This window comes from Macaca mulatta, chromosome 12, assembly GCF_049350105.2.
Source record: "Macaca mulatta isolate MMU2019108-1 chromosome 12, T2T-MMU8v2.0, whole genome shotgun sequence".
Classification (NCBI taxonomy): Eukaryota; Metazoa; Chordata; class Mammalia; order Primates; family Cercopithecidae; genus Macaca; species Macaca mulatta.
In genome coordinates this window covers 9,523,045-9,542,601 of record NC_133417.1, presented here as the reverse complement: position 1 = coordinate 9,542,601, position 19,557 = coordinate 9,523,045, and the positions used below count along the sequence as shown (strand labels likewise).

Here is a 19,557-nt window from a genome sequence, read left to right as displayed (position 1 = left end):
AATCATGGCTGAAGGGGTTCGGCAGTCAAGGAAGTTGAGCAGGGCTGAGTTTTAAAATGGGTAAGTTCCTTTCCCAGTCTGAGAGCCTTCAGTCCTTTCAATATGTACATTATTACAAATCTGTGGGAGAATTTGGTCACGAGTCTTCTTTTCTCAGAGTACTTCCAAGTCCGCCAGAAGGCTGATTTTGGAAATGTGAAACACTAGCCTACTACATTTGTCTGGCAATGATGAACCTAAATTCAGCAGAGTGGACACCTCTGTGGGAGGAAGAGGAGACTGGGGAAGGGCATGTAAAGGGGCCTTTAACCTTTAATCTGTAATGCGTATTTCTTTATTGAAAATTCAGAAACGAGTGTGGCAAAATGTAAGGATTTGATCAGAACTGAGTGGTAGCACAGAAGTGTTTTTCAAGTTATAAGAAGTTTTGAAATGTATAGTGTCAAGAGCAATCAATACACAAACATAAAAAACAGCAAGCTCAAATGGATAAAAAGATAGATGCACCATAAATCTGGCAGTCTCTATATAAAGTCACACATTTACTTTGCATATGCAGGTAAAATCTTTCTATTGATTTGTACCAACTTGTATTTACACGGAAGACCAACAAAGGCTGACCTAAAAGAAACTCTCAAGTAGGTTAGAAATTGAAATTAGGCATACAACTCACAAGATTAGTGCCATGTAACTAAATTCTTCAGTACTTCTGGCATCAAAGTGAACAAATTCTTATGACTATATGGTAAAATAGCTAATTTTTGAGTCAAATAAAAACCTATACAGGTATAAGTTTTGCTGAAACTTACATATCAGGCTGCTGTTAAACTCTTTTACAATAACGTGGGGAAGGGTATAAACAGGAAAGCGCACAATTTCCATTTGAGTCAAGTTTAAAGGCTGTATTTAGAAAAATCCTGAGAATTATGAAATAGAGAAAAACAGGTAATTGATAACAATTTGAAAAGGTACAATATTTTTCCAAAACACTGCCTGAGGGTGTATAAAATGTGTGTCAATCTTCTATATTCTTCAGTTATAATAACCATAAAGCAGCAATTTTGCAGTGTGTTTTGTGCTAACCAGCAAATTCTCCTTTGTGGACATTTTTTTAAATTTACATTTTTTAAAGGCTACTTTGCAGAGTATTCATCAAAGATGTTTAAAGGAATGTAGTAACCGAATATTTTTCAACCTCATTTCTGTTGTATTTGTTCAATTCTTTGATGTTAACACCAATATCATAGAGAACATCAGTCATTTGTCTGAGACGGGAGATACCAGTGTCCCACACATGCAGAAAGCAGCAGCAAAGTCCACTGTAAGAAAGTGTACTCTGGGGTGTGTGTGTGTACATATGTGTGTGTGTGTGTGTTCGGGCACATGTAATTCAACAGTCACAGGGTCTCTAGTAAACATTTCTGCAGACATTCATAACTCAGTAACAATATATACAGTCAAGAAAAGGAGCATATACTCATCACTTGAAAAACCAGAGAAGTGCAAAAAGAAAAAGAAAAGATATTCAAAAGATTGATGAGAGTCTGGCAATACCAAGACTACCAGAAAGGCCAGTAACTACACTACATTAATAATAGAGGTATTAGTGCCAGCAGACAACCCAGGTCAAGAATAAAGAGAAGCCATGACTGAAGTCCCTACTAAGGAAGAAAATGCAGAACCAAGAAGGAAAACAAAAGATGTTTTAAATGATTCTTCTGGAGCCCTTCCATGGTAAGCAGTCCTTTTGAAAGCAAGGTAAAGAGGTGAACAAGTTCATTTTCAGTTGGCCAGATTAAGGATACACTTCTTTTTAATTGAGAGTTTAGAAACATAAAAGCAACAAATAATCCATGTCAAAGTAGAAAAATAGTTAACCTATAGCCATCCACAACATCAACTGTACTTTTAATCTGTGTTTTGCCAGAATCTTCTTGGGCATATTCACAGAAGTTGCTAAATGTGGCTCCCTAAACTTTGTCCACCGACTGCTGTTCACCTCTTGGGAGAAAGTGGCAGTGATGAAAACATCTGTCTATCAAAACAAGAAGAGTACATGAACTCTTAAACACTGTGGAGGCAGGTATCTATCACATGAGCCCTGGCAGATTGCATAACTTCCAGCTATGACTAAGATTTTTTTCTATTAATGAGTAATTTGAGATAACACATGCTCCAACTGGATCTTAACAAACATCTCCATTTCTGTTTCAAAGAAAAATGTAGCCTGAGAAAACTTCAACTGGGAGCTGATTATTAATTTCCACCATATTAAAAACATATTCCCATAAACTATCCATTTAGTCCATACTGATATAAGCAAATAACTGAATAAATAAATAAGTAGAGAAGAGTCAAGTCTCCCATGCCTGTGTAGGAAATCCATATAACCTACAGTTAGTCCACCTGAAGAGAGGTGAGGTGTAACACTCCACTCCTTAAGTGTGGGCTATATAGTAATCTCATGACTTCATTCCAAAGAGTACAGTATGAAAAGTAGGAAAGAAGAGTAGCTGTTGTTGAAGAAACTTGACAAACTCTACCTCAAGCAGATGATCAAGGTCAACATCAAGTCATATTGATAGTATACACCCATGAGATGGTATGATGAAACTGGCACTTTACCTGTGTGATCTTCCTCTCAAACACCGACAATTCCCGGTCTAATTATGAGAAAAATAATAGATAAATGCCAACTGAGGGACATTCTCCAATATACCATACAACTTCCCATCAACACACTAGCTGCAAGAAGACAGTGGGGCTACTCAGGGCACACTGCCTATGGGTTAGTCCTGCTCACAAGCAGTCACTCTGTAAATAATTTTCCTGATTAAAATGAAGAGGAGGAGGAGAATAGAACAAAATCTTGAAAGTGCTGAAATAGAGGGAAAAGTTTTGAATCTAGCATTCAATATTCAACCAGTCCCGTTATAAATGTAAACATGAAATAAAAGACACACAAGAACCTTAAAAATTTTTGCCCACAGACCTCAGAAAAACTATCTTACCATTCCAGAGATGTGAAAACCAAGGAATGCTTATTAGGAAAATCCAAACCAGTTCAAATTAAACTTAACATATTATAAACAAGTATCTCCTTGTGAAGGTGTTTAAAATCTGCCATGTTCTTGCTCTTTATTGAATGAACGAGGAAATGAGAGATCAAAAAATAGACCTATACACGCATTGTTTAAAATCCAAAAATAAGCTCTTCAGGAAAATAGATTAATGGTTTATTCCACCTTCATCTCTGAGCCAGGACCAAGAGTAAATCACGAAAATTTTCATTTCCACTTACAGTCTACTATAATTTCCCTCCGCACCCCGTAAGAAGAGAATAACCAAGAGATGAAAGTAGCTTTGTCCAATAAAAGCAGAAGTACAGTGTCAAATCAGTTACATTTGGAATCAAGAAAAATAGGTTCAGTGCTCATATGCTACATAATGACTAACAGTAAGAATTTCCAATAAACTGGATGTGTTTAAACCTCAGATGTCACTTATTAGTTATGTCCTTATGTAATCTACTTAACCCTTGCTAAGCCTTAATATTTACATGTACAAAATGCAGATTATTACCCAATTATTGGGTTGTTTCAGGAATTAAATACATGAAGCACTTAGCATCATGCCTAGCATATATTCTGAACACTCAATGAATAAAAACTTTCATTGTGATCCAATCTCTGCCCTGAAAAAGTTCACCATGGGGACAACTATTTCCATATAGACTTAGTTATCCAGCAAGAGCTGTTACTACTATGAATAGAGTATGGGAAAGCAGAAAATGGCTCGATGTGAGAGCATGCCCCCAAAGTGCAACTTTTGTAAGACTGCTAAATTTCAGTTTTCAAATGACTCCAGAAAATATAACACTGAATTCTGATTATGAACATTCACCCCAAGTAATACACTTGATGTAATGCCATTTACCTCTCAGAACTAGAAAATCTAAAATGAGAGACCACCATTACATTCACTATGTTGATTATGTTTTTTTTAAGAAAGACAGATACTAAGAAAAACTTAGCATTTAAGTCCTGAGTACTTAAGAAAGGTAATACTTTTAATGTAACTATTGATTCCACTAGACTACAATGCCACCTCCAACACTGAGAAGATGATACCAATCACTTCTCCTTTTTACTTGTGGTGTGATTGTCTGATGGTTCCCTCTACATTTTCTCTGCTGTTAAAGAACATTAACTCATTTCTAGGAGGAGAAAAAAATCTACAGGAAAAATGTCGGGCCGGCAGCGTTGGCACACACCTATAATCCCAGCACTTTGGGAGGGATTTGTATTTCTCTGCGCGCGCGCGCACACACACACACACACACACACACACGCAAATTAGCTGGGTGTCATGGTGCCCAGGGGGACATGGGCAAGGGCTTAGGTGGGCTTGAGCCCGGGAGGTCAAGGCTGCAGTGAGCTGAGATCAAACCAGCGCACTTCCAGCCTGGGTGAGAGAGACCCTGTCTCTAAAAAAGAAAAGAACTGGTTCAACACAATCTTTCAATTATTTTAATTGATTACTCATCTCTAAATCCCCCAATGCCATGGATTACCTTAAGCTTCAAGCATACAATTAAAATTTAACTATGAAAGACTTCTTAAGAAAGGGAAAAATCATCGAAGTTGGGAGAATATCAGGAGAGAGGGAAGGAAGATTATTTCAAGGTCACTAATGTGAAAAGCGAATCATGCTTTGGAATAAAATCTTGATTTAATACTAAGTAAAATGAAATATGCAAGCCTCTTCCTAAATTACTTTCAAAGGTTTGCAGAGGATGAACTTACTTCCCAAGACTGACATACGTTGGCCACAAATTTTAGGAAATTTTGAAAAAACTTCAACCAAAACGTGGCCATTCTCTAAAAACAGATGGGCCCTATCTATGAATAAACCAGAGTAGAGAAAAATGAAGCCCAAAATACACAGTATTTTGACTGTAGCTGTCAGTGACAAAGGTTGTGGCAAAGGCTCAGTGACAAAGGCTGTGATGAAGTAATGAGGGCAATTATAGGGAGACTTGTCCAGGTTTTACCTCCTGACTTCCTGTTTCTGTAGAACAGACAAAGCAAATTACACAAAGCACATCTGTTACACAAAGCACATTTCACTCTGGGAAGAAACCCTAGAGCAGGATTTGAGGCTGAAAAGTAAAGCGGCACAAAGTTTGTGGAAATGCCATAGACGACCCTGAAAATGGAAAGAAGTGGAGGGCAAAGAGACAACGGGAGAGGAGGAGAAAAAGAGAAAAGAGAAGGGAGGGAGGAGAGAAAGACGGCAGTTCCACTTAGGAGTTCCACAAGTGGTTGTACTCCACTTCAGAGTACAACCCACAACCTACTTACTTGATAACACGTGGCAGTGGCCTGTGCTTCTCCACTCACTTCATTAAACACACACAAACATGCATGTGTGTACACATGTACAAGCACACACACAGAAACACGAATCCACAGTGAGATCTTCCATCCAGGAGGACCTCTGTAGGTAAGCGAACCCAACTGCAAAAAATGCAAGATAACTACTTATACTAACCAATACAAACCACCATTCAAATCTCTGGACAACCAAGGGTCACTGGGCATTTGAGAAAAAGCAAGTACCAGGAAAGAGGAAAAATACAGATTACACGACTTTAGGGAAAATAAACAGGAACAACAGATCAAACCAGACATCCACACAAACACCCCAATTATCATGTTAAAGGTTTTAAGGGGTATATTCCTTAAAAACAAACCAATTACAGAATAGGCCTCTTCGAAAAATGAAAAGATCAGAGAACCACTAGAAATTCTTGAAAAGTAAACACGCAGTTGATAAAAATAAAATTTTCGGGCTGGGCGCAGTGGCTCACACCTGTAATCCCAGCACTTTGGGAGGCGGAGGCAGGTGGATCACCTGAAGTCAGGAGTTTGAGATCCGCCTGGTCAACATAATGAAACTGTCTCTACTAAAAATACAAAAAATTAGCCAGGTGTGGTGGTTAGTGTCTGTAATCCCAGCTACTCCAGAGGCTGAGGCACGAGAAACACTTGAACCCCGGATGAACTCGGGAGGCAGAGGTTGCAGTGAGCCTATATCGTGCCATCACACTCCAGCCTGGGCAAAAAGAGCAAAACTCCGTCTCAAAAAATAAAAATAAGGCCGGGCGCAGTGACTCACGCCTGTAATTCCAGCACTTTGGGAGGCTGAGGTGGGCGGATCACAAGGTCAGGAGATTGAGACCATCTGGCTAACACGGTGAAACCCCGTCTCGACTGAAAATACAAAAAATTCCCCAGGCGCGGTGGCGGGCGCCTGTAGTCCCAGCTACTCCGGAGGCTGAGGCAGGAGAATGGCGTGAACCCGGGAGGCGGAGCTTGCAGTGAGCCGAGATCGCGCCACTGCACCCCAGCCTGGGCGACAAAGCTAGACTCCATCTCAAAAAGTAAATAAATAAAAATAAAAATTTCGGCTGGGCACAGTGGCTCAAGCCTGTAATCCCAGGACTTTGGGAGGCCGAGGTGGATGGACTGCTTGAGCTCAGGAGTTTGAGAACAGCCTAGGCAACAAAAAATTAAAACTAAATAAAAATAAAATTAGCTATGCATGGTGGCTCATGCCTGTAGTTCCAGCTACTAAGGAAACTGAGGTGGGAGGATCGCTTCAGTCCAGGAGGTCATGGCTACAGTGAGCCATGATTGCATCACTGCACTCCAGCCTAGGAGACACAGGGAGACCCTGTCCCAAAAAAAAAAGAAAAGAAAGAAAAGAAAGAAAATCACCAGAAGGGCTGAAAACCAGACTGGGCATGACTGAAAACTAAATTAGCATTCTGCGAGACAAACAGAAATCTCCCAATACTTAGAGAAAGGGCAGGAAGACAAAACAAGTAAGAAAAAATACTACTAGATAGACAGCTCCAAACAGTCCAACAGTTATCTCCTAAGAATTCCGTAAGACAAGCAAAGTCAATGGAAACAATCATCAAAGAAAGAAAAAGCCTTTAAATGGAAAAAAAAATAAGACTGCAGATGACAGCATGCCAAGAAAGATGAAGTTTAAAATATTTATACCTATACTCACAGTTAAAAAAAAACAAAAAAAAAACAAAACAAAACAAAAAACCCTCAGAGAAAGGAGATCATTCAGAAAACATTCAGAGAGGAAAATCAAGATATATACAAAATAATGAGACTCAGGATTATATTTGACTTATCAGCAAAACTGATGGAAGATAATTAAGGACGTAAAAATTCAGAGGGCAAAGGATTTCAAACCCAAACTATGAGTCAAGTATGATGGTAATTAAATACCTTTCCGGACTCAATAATTTTGATTTACCTCCTAAGTAAATGTTTGAAGATTTTCAACTGAACTGGGAAAATTAAAAAAAAGAGTGGACTTAAAAGAATGCCTTCAAAAATAAAAACCATTTACTCAAATTGAAAAATTAAAAACCTAAAAATTTGCTATGATAAAAGTTTCAGTGACACTAATTTTTAAAACCAGGGAAGGTAATAAGAAATTGCAAGACAAAAGTGAATTAAACTATGGCATTATTTTCAACAGTTGACAGCATGACAGACTTAATACAAAGGAGCTTACTTCATCTTGACACTGTCCAAGCAGAACTTTTCTGTGACTCCCACAAGATTGTCACTCTTTCTGTAAGGCCCCATCATACTGCTTGGTTCTGTTATCAGTAGTATCATTCACAGCAGAAATGCTATCTTTTTTGTTCTCATGGTTTAGAATTTTAAAATATGAAGAAAACAGAGAGTAGCCATAATTCAAGAACAGAACAAAATTGGCTTAAAATCCTTGACAATTCAGAAGTAAAGGAAGACAAACAGCAGAAGTGGAAACAAATTAGAGGCACAGATTTCCTTCTGTAACCTAATGGTGGGCCAAGGAATATTGGCTAAAGTTGGTAGTCCCCTTAAAAATAAAGGTTTAAGAACATTTAAAGCGATAAAGAAAACCACTGAAACTACAGTTCATTATGACAAAAACGAGGAGGTAGGAGGCATGGTTGGTGGTGTGAATAACACTCAATTCCTCACCTTTCATGACAGAAAGAGACACTGCGTCAGACAGATATACCAAAATACATATTATGTGAAGTTCTGATAACCACAAGAATAGAAACAATTAGTTTTCAGAAACTACCTCTGGGGAGAGGTAAAGGATTGGCAGATTTTTAAATTTCATATTCCATCCCTCTATGGTGCCGGAGGAAAGACTTTTTACCATGTGTGCTTATTATTAATTTTTTAAAATAAGGTTAAATATTTAGGTGGTGATAATTTCCTAAAATGTTAGTCCTGTGTTATTTTCAGCTTGGCTAGATGACAACGACTTTCTTAAACTTCATCGTTAATGATTTCCTGGACAGTGAAGACAACTCATCTTGGAAGCAAACATTTAAACGCTCATACCCTTTGCTCCACTGATTTTATTCTTAGGCGTCTACCCTAATGGAAAATTTACATAAGTGACACAAATATAAAGGTAGGAGGAAGCTTAGTGCACAACTGCGTCTTGGCAAAAACGTCTTGCAAATCCCAAAGGCCTATCAGTGAGGAATGGTTAAATAAATTACAGTAGATACATGCAGTCAAAAAGACTGGGGTAGTAATGATACAGAAAAATGACCTTAATATACAGTGTAGTGAGAAAAGCAAATAACAAAAGAATATATGCAGTATAATCTCCTTTCATGTAGTGGTCTTTAAAAGTATCTTTTTGTGTATGTATAGTTCTAAAAAGATATACACCAAGCTTTAAGAGAACAGTGCTTACCTCTGGATGTGAAACTGGGAAATAAGAGGGGAAAGATGTTGGCTTTTTACATCTAATTGAACCTTTTATGAATGTTTATTACCTTTGTAAAAGGCAAAAATTCTCAAGAAAAACAACTCTTAATCCCACCCAATTCTTTCCTTACCTTTCCACCCTTCCATTCCCCCAGTACTCTTCCACCACAGATCTCAGCCTTGCACCAAAGATCTCGGCCTTCACATGGCATATTGTGTAGGTGTGAATTCACCTTAAAACGGTCTCCAATTCTTACTTCCATGCAATTCATAGAATATACCTTTCACCATGCATGACTGATGAGAAACTGCATCTCAGTGTTGCGTGTGGTCTTCAGCTTGGTGGTTAGAGAATGGCACTGCTAACGAAGCCAGGTTGCAAGTGAGATCCCCATATACGTCAGTTATTGTTATGCAGTCAGTTTGCCTTTGTACTTATCTTCCTGATCACAGGACCAGATGTAGAAGGATCAAAGTAAATCCATTGTAACTAGTGGAGACACTTCTTTAAAATGCATACTGAGAGCGGGCTTCAGTGGCACGGTGGTGGTTTTCTGAAGAACACATTTGTGTATATGTACGACCCAGAGTTTATTTGTACAACCCAGTCAAGCACACACAAAAATCACATAACTGTGCTATCGATCCTTCCCAGAGAGAATTCTGGTTAACCAGATATATGCAGCAGCATTGCCTCTGTGCTCTTTGGGACCAGTGTGATGTTGGAATATGTGGGACCACTAAGTTCCCAGTGTTTGGTCCATACTTCTCATCTTCAACCAACATACTGAACACAAAATCAAAGAAATATGGCGGAATGAAGGTTTCTCACCCTTAACTGTACTTAAATAATGGTTTCTTTCATAATTCTTTTATAGAAACAACAACAAAGAAAATCAAAGACTGAAGAAAAACAGATTGAGGACTTGCGAAGCAACCAAAGTGCTGGTTATATAAATATTTCTAACAATGAAGTATTTGATTTTGATCTAACTTAAAATGACTATTAAAAATGTCCAAATAAACAGCTCATACTACAGACATATCGTTTTATGGTCTTCATATTTTTTCAAGATATTGTAAACCTAGCAAAAAGTACCACTGGAAAGAATGCTCCAAATCTACAGAGTAAACTCAGTATGTCTTACACTCATCCAACATGAATTTACCTAACTAGAACTCAAAAAATAGCACGTGTTTCTCCAGAAAGATTCAAATATATTACCTATTCAAAAAACAATCTGCAGCTGGGCATGGTGGCAAGCTCCTGCAGTCCCAGCTACTCAGGAGACTGAGGCAGGAGAATCACTTGAGCCCTGGAGTTCAAGGTTGCAGTGAACCATGACCATACCATTGCACACCAGCCTGGGAGACAGAGCAAGACCCTGTCTCTAAAACATTTAAAAAAAAAAAAAAAAAAAAAAAAAAAAGTGAGCAAGCAAAGGCAATGAAGCGAACTCTGGGGCCAGTGCACGGGGAATGCAGGGGGTGAAGGCCTGACTGCCTTCTGGCACTCCTGTGGTTCTGAGATGAGAGCGGAAACAAAATATGAGGACTTACATAAATAAAGCTTTAAAAAGAAGTCATATTCTATTTAAATATAATGTTATCTATTTAAATGTGGCTTATAATTTCATCAATGACACTTCTAAATCTAAAAATCACTACTGAAAATAAGATAATCATATTCCAATCCTAATTCTTAATCCAATCATCTCCTCCCATAAATACCTTTCCTCAATACCTTTAATACCTCTTCTTTAATATCTTTCCTAATCAATTCCAATCTCCTCTTAAATTAAGTAAAATATGTTATTTTCTTTACTCCTATCTTGTCTTTTAGCATCTTTCCTTGACATGTATGACTTTAGCAACAAACATTTGCTTCATCCTGCACTGTGGAGAGTATGTCTGTGGTCCTCACAACAGCCCTGTGAGGTAGGTATCATTAACTCTCCTTTACAGACGAGGAGAGGCAACCCGAGAAAGGCTTGACTTGCCCAGTGGCAAAGCAGGGATTCAAAGCCAGAACCTGCTGACGCTCAGCTGAGTGATGTTAAGTTCCCTAGAGGAAAAACAGAGATTGTGCCAAGTAGAAACTACGATTGTACCTAGAATTTTGGAGCAGCTAAAGAGGAGGTTTAACAACATTAATAATTTCTTTGTCACTTAATCATTGTAAACAGTAATTACACTATATTCTCCTATCATTACATTTTAAAGTTAACAATACACAAAAGTTACCCTTCTCTTTTTATAGAAAAAATACTTATTACAAATAGACTTGCACTCATCATTGACTATGAAAAGACACAGTAAACTGGTACTATTCAGCATCAATCCTGATAAACGGATGTTATAAAAAAAATAAATGTAAATATACAATTATAGAAGATGACTAAAACCAGTGAATTTTGTGGAGATCACCAAAGTGGGTTTCTGCCCAAACAGATTTAGTTTCAAAATACAAAGCCTTATTATCAAGGCACTTTAACCAAGAGAATACACCACAAATCTATGTGTCTAAATTATATGAAAATTAATTCTGACATCTACACAATTTAGACACAGGCGCAAATGGTATTTATCTACCAATCCTGAAATCTGTGCTAACTCTGGAATATGCTAATGTTTTTTCCATATGAAATTATGTACTGTACTTAATAAAATATAAACAATAGTTTTAACACAAAGTGTTTAAAATCTAAAATGAACAGATATTTACGTGTGAAATGGTCTTTAGGAGAAAAAATCTTATTCTGAAAACATTTTATCCTCAGTTAGGTCCAAATCAACAATATTTTAAGGCTACCGCTGCTCTACTGAAAAAAACAAGTAAAAGCTTTTACAATCTAAAACCTTTATTTAAAGATTTTGAGGTTCTCATGAGCACTCGATGTTAGCATAAAAGCAGCTATGAAGATTTCAATGATGATACATGATAACGTTCTTTATTTCTATGGGAAAATTCTATACACCAGTGGCAAAACCAGTGGTACTATCCAAAGAGGCTGCTTTTGCCTATAATGTATCCTGCTTGCCTAATGCTGGTTAACATGCCACCAAATTCTCCCCAGTTGCTCCATTTCATAAGAATGTACGGCTGGTATCATTTCAGCTTGTTCCAACCTGTGCCTGCCGAGCATGTCACTGCTACTAAATCCTGACCTCCACTCTGTCTGGATTTGAGTATTTCTGAGAAAGTAAAAAGCAGCAGCCTCTGACCTCTCAGAACTAATCTAACGTTCAAGCTAAGCCTTGGTGTTACTACAAACCGTTATGACATTTATAGCTTAAACATTCCATTCTCCTGTTGGACAATCTCACTGAACATCAGTATCAAAAGTAGTCACTCCAAGACCATGGCAAAGTGAGAAAAAACGAGGTCACTGTACAACCCACAAGAACAAAATTATCTTTCTTGCCAAATGAGTGACAGCTATTTCTTCATCAATTATGGCTTTATCCTCAATCTGGTTGACCCCCTCTATAAGATCTGTTGATACCCAATCATAGAATTGCCTGTTTTCCGACAGCACCCTATCTAGAGCAAGCCCTCACGTCCTTAGACCTTCCCCCAAAATTATCCAAAGCCCAAATCCTATAATGCATTATAACACCCTGTTACTAGGACACCCCATGGTTCCCTGTGGTCTGTGTTCTTTGCTGCAATAAGTAATAAATCCAACTTGCTCTGTTACAGGTGTATTCCTAGTGGTCTTTAGCTGAAGGGTATTCACACTTGTGAACACTAACAGTGAAATGAAAATAGATGTTCTAGGCTTAGAAAATGACTCTAAAACTGCAATTCACAAGGAGGGAGCTTTGGATGATGCTGGTATAAGATTTCTTCAGTTTTGCTTTTAATGTCAAGACCATGGTAAACTGTTTTAAATGGCTCAGGTAAAGTAAAAAGCATTAAAAACTGATAAAGCAGAGGAGAAGCTTTTATAGCCAAGTTGATCAGGAGAATAAGCAGGAGTTAATCAAGGGTCATTTCAACTGGCAGCAGCACGTCCAAGTATCTGGGATATGTCAAGGTTTAGAGGTACTTTAAAACAAAGGATGCAGTGAAATGCTCATCAACAACAAAGCTGAAGCTATAAGGAAAACATGAAAGTGAGTAATATCTTTTTTCCTGAGACAGGGTCTCACTGTGTCACCCAGGCCTGGGTGCAGTGGTGCATGGCTCATTGCTGTCTCGATCTCCTGGGCTCAAGTGAACCCCCTAACAGGGGCTCCTAGGTAGCTGAAACTTAAAAAAAAGAAAAGTGCTCACCTTGACTACTGGAATTATCTGGATAGTATGTTAGCCGTGAGAAGAAAATAAAGCAATATTTTCATATAATTTCTCTAAGTATTAATCGTATCTACAGGTACAAAACCAAAAATGTGGCCGGGGTTGGTGGCTCACGCCTGTAATCCCAGAACTTTGGGAGGCCAAGATGGGAAAATCTCTTGAGCCCAGGAGTTTGAGACCAGCTTAGGCAACATAGTGATATCGTGTCTCTATTAAAACTAAAATAAAGTTAGACAGGCATAGTGGCATGTACCTGCAGTCCCAGCTACTCAGAAAGCTCAGGTGGACTGCATAAGCCCAGGCAGTTGAGGCTCCAGTGAGTTGTGATCGTGCCACTGCACTCCAACCTGGGTGACCGAGTAAAACGGTCTCAATAAAAACAAAATAAAATGATGATGAAGAAACACCATAAGGCCATCATGGTGGCTCATGCCTGTAATCCCAGCACTTTGGGAGGCCGAAGCAGGTGGATCACCCGAGGTCAGGGGTTTGAGACCAGCGTGGCCAACATGATGAAACCCCATCTCTACTAAAAATACAAAAAATTAGCCAGGCATGGTAGCACACACCTGTAATCCCAGCTATTTGGGAGGCTGAGGCAGGAGAATCGCTTGAGCCAGGGAGGCAGAGAATGCAGTGAGCTGAGATCGTGCCTCTGCCCTCCAGCCTGGCCAACAGAGCAGGACACCACCTCTAAAATAAAATAAAAAAACAAAACACCATGGTGTTGACTACTTTCTCTTTCAAGACAAGCCCTCAGTAACTCTGTCAAACTTTAACCTTTACAATTATCACAGTCCTCAGTGTTTCTCCTCAGCAAGAACTGAAACTCTCCATCATACTGAGTCTTTCAAATACCTTTCATTTCACAGGCTTTTTTTTTTTTCTTTTTCTTTTTTTTTTTTTTTTTTTTTTTTGAGACGGAGTCTCGCTCTGCAGCCCAGGCTGGAGTGCAGTGGCCCAATCTCAGCTCACTGCAAGCTCCACCTCCCAGGTTCACGCCATTCTCTCACAGGCTGTAATTCCTAATATCTGCTTATATCTGCTTCTTCTTAAGTCAAAAATGTATCAGCCTATTTCTCATTGTAGAACTGGTGTTTCAGGGGAGAGAGGGACAGGGTCTCATTCTGTCACCCAGGCTTGAGTGCGGTGGTGAAATCTTGGCTCACTGCAGCCTCGGATTTCCCAGGTTCAAGAGATCCTCCTACCTCAGCCTCCCTGGTAGCAGGGACCACAGGCACACACCACCACACCCGGTTAACTTTTTGTATTTGTTTTGTACAAATGAGGTTTCACCATGTTGCCAAGGCTGGTCTCAAACTCCTGGGCTCAAGTGATCTGCCTGCCTTGGGCCTCCCGAAGTGCTGGGATTACTGGCATGAGTCACCACACCCAGCCGAGAATAAACTTGTTTTAAGTCAAAAATATAAGGGAAGGCCGGGCACAGTAGCTCACGCCTGCAATCCCAGCACTTTGGGAGAACGAGGCAGATGAATGACTTGAGGCCAGGAGTTCAAGACCAGCCTGGGCAACATGGTGAAACCCCATCTCTACTAAAAACACAAAAATTAGCCAGGCATAGTAGCATGTGCCTGTAACCCCAGCTATCTGAGAGGCTGACGCACGAGAATTGTTTGAACCCGAGAGGCGGAAGTTGCAGTGAGCCGAGATTGTGTCACTGCACTCCAGCTTGGGCAACAAGAGTGAAACTCCGTCTTAAAAAAAAAAAAAAAAAAAGGCCGGGCACGGTGGCTCAAGCCTGTAATCCCAGCACTTTGGGAGGCCGAGACGGGTGGATCACGAGGTCAGGAGATCGAGACCATCCTGGCTAACACGGTGAAACCTCGTCTCTACTAAAAAAAAATACAAAAAAATTAGCCGGGCGAGGTGGCGGGCACCTGTAGTCCCAGCTACTCGGGAGGCTGAGGCAGGAGAATGGCGTGAACCCAGGAGGCGGAGCTTGCAGTGAGCCGAGATCGCGCCACTGCACTCCAGCCTGGGCAACAGAGCGAGACTCCGTCTCAAAAAAAAAAAAAAAAATTTATATATATATAAATATATAAAAAATATGGGAAAAACTATTTTAAAACAGCGAATTTTATTTCTTTCAGAGGTTAAAATGTAAAAATAAGTAAAACAGCTAATTCAAAAACTGAAGGTAATTTACAGTAATTGATTTAATGATTTACCTGCTAGAATTTTAAAAATTAAACAAAATGTCTAGTGAATACTCTTACAAATTTTTGTTTTAAAACATTTTATTTCCACTCAGAAGACCCTTGGGAACTTACATTTGCATGGCACACTAAAACATAAAAACTGTAAAACTAACAATGTTCTAAAAAATCAGACTGATGGCAAGGCACGGTGGCTCATGCCTACAATCTCAGTACTTTGGGAGGCAGAGGCAGGCGGATCACTTGAGCCCAGGAGTTCAAGCCCAGCCTAGGCAACATGGTGAAACCCTGTCTCTACTGAAAATACAAAAGTTAGCCACACATGGTGGCACGCACCTGTAGCCCCAGCTTCTCGGGAGGCTGAGGTGGGAGGATCACTTGAGTCTGGCAGGTGGAGGCTGCAGAAAGCCAAGATCATGCCACTGCACTCCAGCCTGAGTTGACAGAGCAAGACCTTGTCTCAAAATAATAATAATAATAATAATAATAATAATAATAATAATAATGATAATGATATTTAGAGTGAAGACACTCTAAAAAAAAAAAAGAAAAAAAATAGGTTGGGCAGGAGGATGGCTTAAGGCCAGGAGTTTGAGGTTATAGTGAGCTATGATCATGCCAATGTACTCCAACCTGGGCAACAGAGCAAAACCCTGTCTCTGAAAAATAATAATGAATTTTAAAATCAGATTAATACACTTAAAAAAGATATAAATGGAACAATTTGCATAGATTTCAGGAAACGAAATGATCTGATTTAACCATTGCAAAAAAATTTTTTTAATATTACCACCACCAAATTGTTGAGGTATTTAATACCCAGGTTCCACAGAAAGAACATTAAAACTGAGTGCTATACTATAGGACCTCAAGAAAGGAGCAGCATCTTAGTTCAGAAATCACTACACTGAAAATGCTTTTTACTACAGATGTCACCTCTCTGATCTTAAGAGTCACTAAATCAGGCCCATATCTGCTATGTCACAGGTAAGGATTCGGCTCCTACCCCGCAACAAACTACACTGAAGACTCTGAGGGCAGAGTAAGTCCCCAAAGTCAGCGAGTCTGTTTGGTCAAACTGACAAGTTTGATGGGGTGGATGCAGAGGGTAACAAGGAGAGTCCAAACAAGACATTAAATTTCTATATTTGAACCTTGTCTACTGCAACAAAAATATATGTATAGTACATTTTCCCCAAGACTCCCACCTTACTGCTGACACATTACTCATCCAAGACAACAAAATGAAGTAACATTTTACCAGAGCTATCACTTGTTCATCCAACTTCCTTATCACTAAATGGAGTTAGGGATTAATTCTTATGCTTCAGGTTGGTCAGCAGGAAAACTGTTCTTACCCCCAAAAAAACTAAATGCTGTCCTGATGAAACAGTCTGGGCACCAATGACCACAGCCTGCTGCTGATGAGCTGTGGAGACTACTCACTGTCGATGTAAAACAGTATTCCTGCTTGATGTGGTACCTCATCAATCCACAAAACATTTCTAAAGAAATAAGATAACTAGGAAAATGTTGGACATGGTGCTAAAGGGAAGAGGCCATGCTACTAAATTTTTATCAGCAAAAGAACCAATGACAGCACACTGGCCACAGCATGTCATCATTAATTATCTGATGCATCTAACAACTAAGATAAAATCTTTAAATCCTTTTATAAGACTATTTATTTATTCACTTATTTTTGAGATGGAGTTTTGCTCTTGTTGCCCAGGCTGGAGTGCAATGGCACACTGTCGGTTCATTGCAACCTCCTCTGCCTCCTGGGTTCAAGCAATTCTCTTGCCTCAGCCTCCCGAGAAGCTGGGATTACAGGCACATGCCACCATGCCCAGCTGATTTTTGTATTCTGAGTAGAGACAGGGTTTCACCATGTTGGCCAGGCTGGTCTCAAACACCTGATCTCAAGTGATCCACCTGTCTTGGCCTCCCAAAGTGCTGGGATTACAGGCATGAGCCACCACGCACAGCCCTTTTACAGGACTTCAAAAAGGCCAATTCTAAGTTCGTATCTGTTGAATTTTTTACATCTAAAAACACTAAAAAATCATGACAGCTTGTTTAAACAAATAGTCGTATTTACAGACTGCTTATAAATATAAAAGCCTATACTACTGTCATAACAATGGTTGAAAAATATTCAAATAAGTTCTGAAATAACCACTTTTATCCTAAAATAGTCCAGAGATTTGGAAGCAGGCTCTGAAATTCACTTTGGAAATGACATATCAACAAGGTCAATACCTCACTTTATAGATGAGGACACAAAGTATTATAACTTGCCCCAGTGTCACATGGCTGCTAAGAGCTGAAACTGGCTGCTAAGAGCTGAAACTGTGACTAACATTCAGCTTCTAGAGCTTGTGATTTCATATGCAATTATGTGCAATAGTGTCTCTTTATATACTTCCAATGAGTTGGTTGCAGTAGCAGGAGACTAGCAGATGAAGCTGATCAGAAAAAGTAATAAAACAGTATTTTTAAAAGAATATGGAGGCATCTAGATTCAGGACTGCATATATTTTTTAAAAAAGAAGATAGATGCAAATCAATGAAAGGTAATTAAGACAACTCTACACAGTGGAAGGTGAGATAAAAACCACAAAAATCACAAAACATAAAAGACAAAGAAAAATAACTTAATGAAAATATCTTTGAAAGCCTAACCTACCTAGTAAAAAGCTAAGGTGGGAAAGGGGCATGAAGAAATCTTTGACTCCTAAAATTACTCTGTATCTTATCTAGAGGTAGTTAGGCAAGTATATAAATATGAAAAACCCATTATACTGTACATTTAAGATTTGTGCATTTACTGTATATATACAACTAAGAAGTATAAATATTTCAAAAACTTTTTCAAAGATTAGGTGAATTTTGAGACTCCATTCATTACTTCAAACAACAGTGTTAATAACATTATCCAATGTCTCAACAGAGGTTGGCAACATTTCCCTTTGTGATACAACCTAGTCACTTAACTCTTTGCAACGCTTGACTTTCAGACTTTAGGTCTGCCCTGAAACATAAAACTAACGTTAATATTATCAAATCTGACCATCCATCTGAAAAGGAAATGCTTTCTATAACTTCCCTGATAGGTAGGTGGCAAGCTAAATGTGGCAAAATTTCATGAAAGGGAAGCCCAATAGCTCACACAACAGTCCGTTGTTCTCTTTTCTTTCATGGGGGAAAAACACAGGGTCTCCCTCTGTCGTCCAGGATGGAGTGCAGTGGCACAATCTCGGCTCACTGCAGCCTCGAACTCCCAGACTCGAGCAATCCTCCTGCCTCTACCTTCTGAGTAGCTGGGACTACACGTGCATGCCACCATGTTTTTCATTTTTTTGTAGAAACAGGGTCTCACTTTGTTGCCCAAGCTGGTCTCAAACTCCTGGCTTCAAGCAACCTTCCCACCTCAGCCTCCCAAAGAGCTGGGATTAGAGCTATTGTGCCTGGTCACATTCTCTTACCTTTCCACAGGAAAATAATTTCCATAATGAAATCCAAATATGATGTCCTATATCCTCCTCATCCCCTATATTTTAGGCCTATATAAAATAAATCAAATCCTACTTCCAAAATACATTAAGTATCTGAAAGTAACTATAATCACAAGTCTCTTTTAACCAAGCAAAATACTAATCTTCCCTTTACTCTTTCTTCATGATTTCCAGACCGCTCTCCCTTCTAGTAAACTCCCCTCAGAAATTAAGCTCCACCACTCTGAACATCTATTAAGTATTCTACTAAGTGGGGAAAACATGACGCCTCAAGAGTTCACACCAATCATCTAGAACACAGGATTGTTTTTATGAATTCTAATTAACCAATCTAACCAACCCTGGAATTGAGGTCGGTAAGCAAAGTACAGAACTTCCTATTTATCTTTATTTAAATTTTACAGTTTAAGTTTCTATTAAGTTTAACATCACAATATCTTCTCAAATCCTGAAATCTAGTGAACTTCTACTTGTAGTTTTGAATCCGCTGTAAATTACAAAGCAAGACCATCTACATTAACATAGAATGTTAAATAGGACAGGGGCCAAGTAAAGAATTTTACAGGCCGGGCACGGTGGCTCAAGCCTGTAATCCCAGCACTTTGGGAGGCCGAGACGGGTGGATCATGAGGTCAGGAGATTGAGACCATCCTGGCTAACACGGTGAAACCCCGTCTCTACTAAAAAATACAAAAAACTAGCCAGGCGAGGTGGCAGGCGCCTGTAGTCCCAGCTACTCGGGAGGC

At 39.2% G+C, this 19,557-nt stretch overlaps 1 protein-coding gene across 6 annotated transcripts in view; it reads right to left on the bottom strand.

Moving 5' to 3' along the window:
• WDR33 (WD repeat domain 33) overlaps window positions 1-19,557 on the bottom strand; it is a 325,821-nt gene that overhangs the window by 31,985 nt on the left and 274,279 nt on the right. Inside the window, exon 8 of one of the 6 annotated variants that reach the window (XM_077956745.1) lies at window positions 8,438-10,881. The exons of 3 other annotated variants lie outside the window; for them this stretch is intronic. In XM_077956745.1, coding sequence (XP_077812871.1) covers window positions 10,859-10,881 — 23 coding nt within the window. In that variant the 3' untranslated portion in view covers window positions 8,438-10,858. Of the gene's footprint in view, window positions 1-8,437; window positions 10,882-19,557 lie in introns of those variants that run through there. 2 more of the 6 variants (XM_077956744.1, XM_077956743.1) reach the window with 2 other exon arrangements.